General features: G+C 65.2%; 1 protein-coding gene across 1 annotated transcript; it reads left to right on the forward strand.

Moving 5' to 3' along the window:
• Positions 1-221: 221 nt before the first annotated feature.
• Positions 222-1062, forward strand: MNEG_14354 (hypothetical protein; the record flags this gene model as incomplete). Its single annotated transcript, XM_014037175.1, has 4 exons — positions 222-226; positions 395-461; positions 720-932; positions 1033-1062. The coding sequence occupies 4 exons, from the start codon at positions 222-224 to the stop codon at positions 1060-1062; spliced, it is 315 nt and encodes a 104-aa protein (XP_013892629.1).
• Between the last annotated feature and the right edge of the window lie 319 nt (positions 1063-1381).

A 1381-nucleotide genomic window follows, 5' to 3' on the forward strand; every position in this document is an offset into this window, starting at 1 on the left:
CTCTCTCTCTCTCTCTCTCTCTCTCTCTCTCTCTCTCTCTCTCTCTCTCTCTCTCTCTGTCTCACACAAACACACGCACGCGTGCGCGTGCAGGACGCCGAGTGGGAGTACCGCCGCGCGTCCAACAAGGTCCGCTTTATCAACGCGGTCATCAAGGGCACACTCGTCATCAGCAACAGGCGCGCGGGGTTGCGAACACGCCGGCCGGCCGTACTGCACCAATGCCGTTCGGGCGCGGCGCGGGTGGCTGACAGGCGTGGAGCCGCGAGCCCTTGACTGCATTAATAGCTTTAGACAGGACGAACGCCTTACGTGTGTTGTGCTTGTCAGGAGGTCCTTCCGTGCGTGCGTGACCGTTGGCCTTCCACACCTGGAACCCCCGGATTCCCAACAGGAAAAAGGCTGACGTGGAGGCAGAGCTGGAGTCCCAGGGCTTTGACCGCATGACCAAGAAGAGCCAGGTGTGCGTGCGCACACACACACACACAAACACACACACTCACACTCACGCACACGCGTGCGCGCACGCGAGCTGACATGTGCATGTGCGCGTCTTGACAGCTGGCTGCAAGCGTCCGGCCGGCCTGAGTACCCTCGGCCGCAGACCTGCTAGGCCGACCCCTGCTGCGCCCGCTCCGTCGCGCCCCCGCCCTTGGCCGCTGTCCGCCCCTGCGTCCTCCACCTCCCTTGATCCATTGATCTTCATGTCATCCCTGCAGGCCGGCTCGGAGTCTGGGTCGGCCGACGCCGCCGACGCAGGGGAGGAGGGCCCTGACGCCGACGGCGGTGACGTCAGTGGCGGCGGCAGCGGCGGCGCCAGGGGCGGCGCAAGCAGGGCCAGCTACGACTACCTGCTGTCCATGGCGCTGTGGAGCCTGACGTATGAGAAGGTGGCGGCGCTGCAGGAGGACGCGGACGCGGCCAGCGCGGAGGTGAGGGGCGCGACGCTTGGGATGGGTTTTGGATTTAGGAGACGCGGGTACGGAGGCATGGCGGGGACTGGCAAGGGGCGGACGCTGCTCGCGCGTGCAGGCGTTGTGCGGCACCTGCACATCACACTAGAAGCAGCAGCGCCCCACTCCCTGCGTTGCTACGCCGCGGCCGTGCCCCTCCCCTGGTGCATTTCTTGTCAACCTGCTCCCATGCCAGCCGCACCCTCTCACGCTACATCCGCTCCCGTCCCGCCCCAATCCTATCATAGTACGTTACACGAAATGCACATGATACACGACATGTCAAGCCCTCTCCTTGCCCAGATTCCAACCGCCTCCGTCCCCAACCGCCTCTCTCCCCAACCGCCGCTAGGTGTCGCGCCTCAGCGAGGCGGACATCCGCCAGATGTATGAGGACGACCTGGACGCCTTCATGGAGGTGGGGGGGG

The sequence above is a fragment of the Monoraphidium neglectum genome (assembly GCF_000611645.1).
Source record: "Monoraphidium neglectum strain SAG 48.87 unplaced genomic scaffold scaffold04424, whole genome shotgun sequence".
NCBI classification, from domain to species: Eukaryota; Viridiplantae; Chlorophyta; class Chlorophyceae; order Sphaeropleales; family Selenastraceae; genus Monoraphidium; species Monoraphidium neglectum.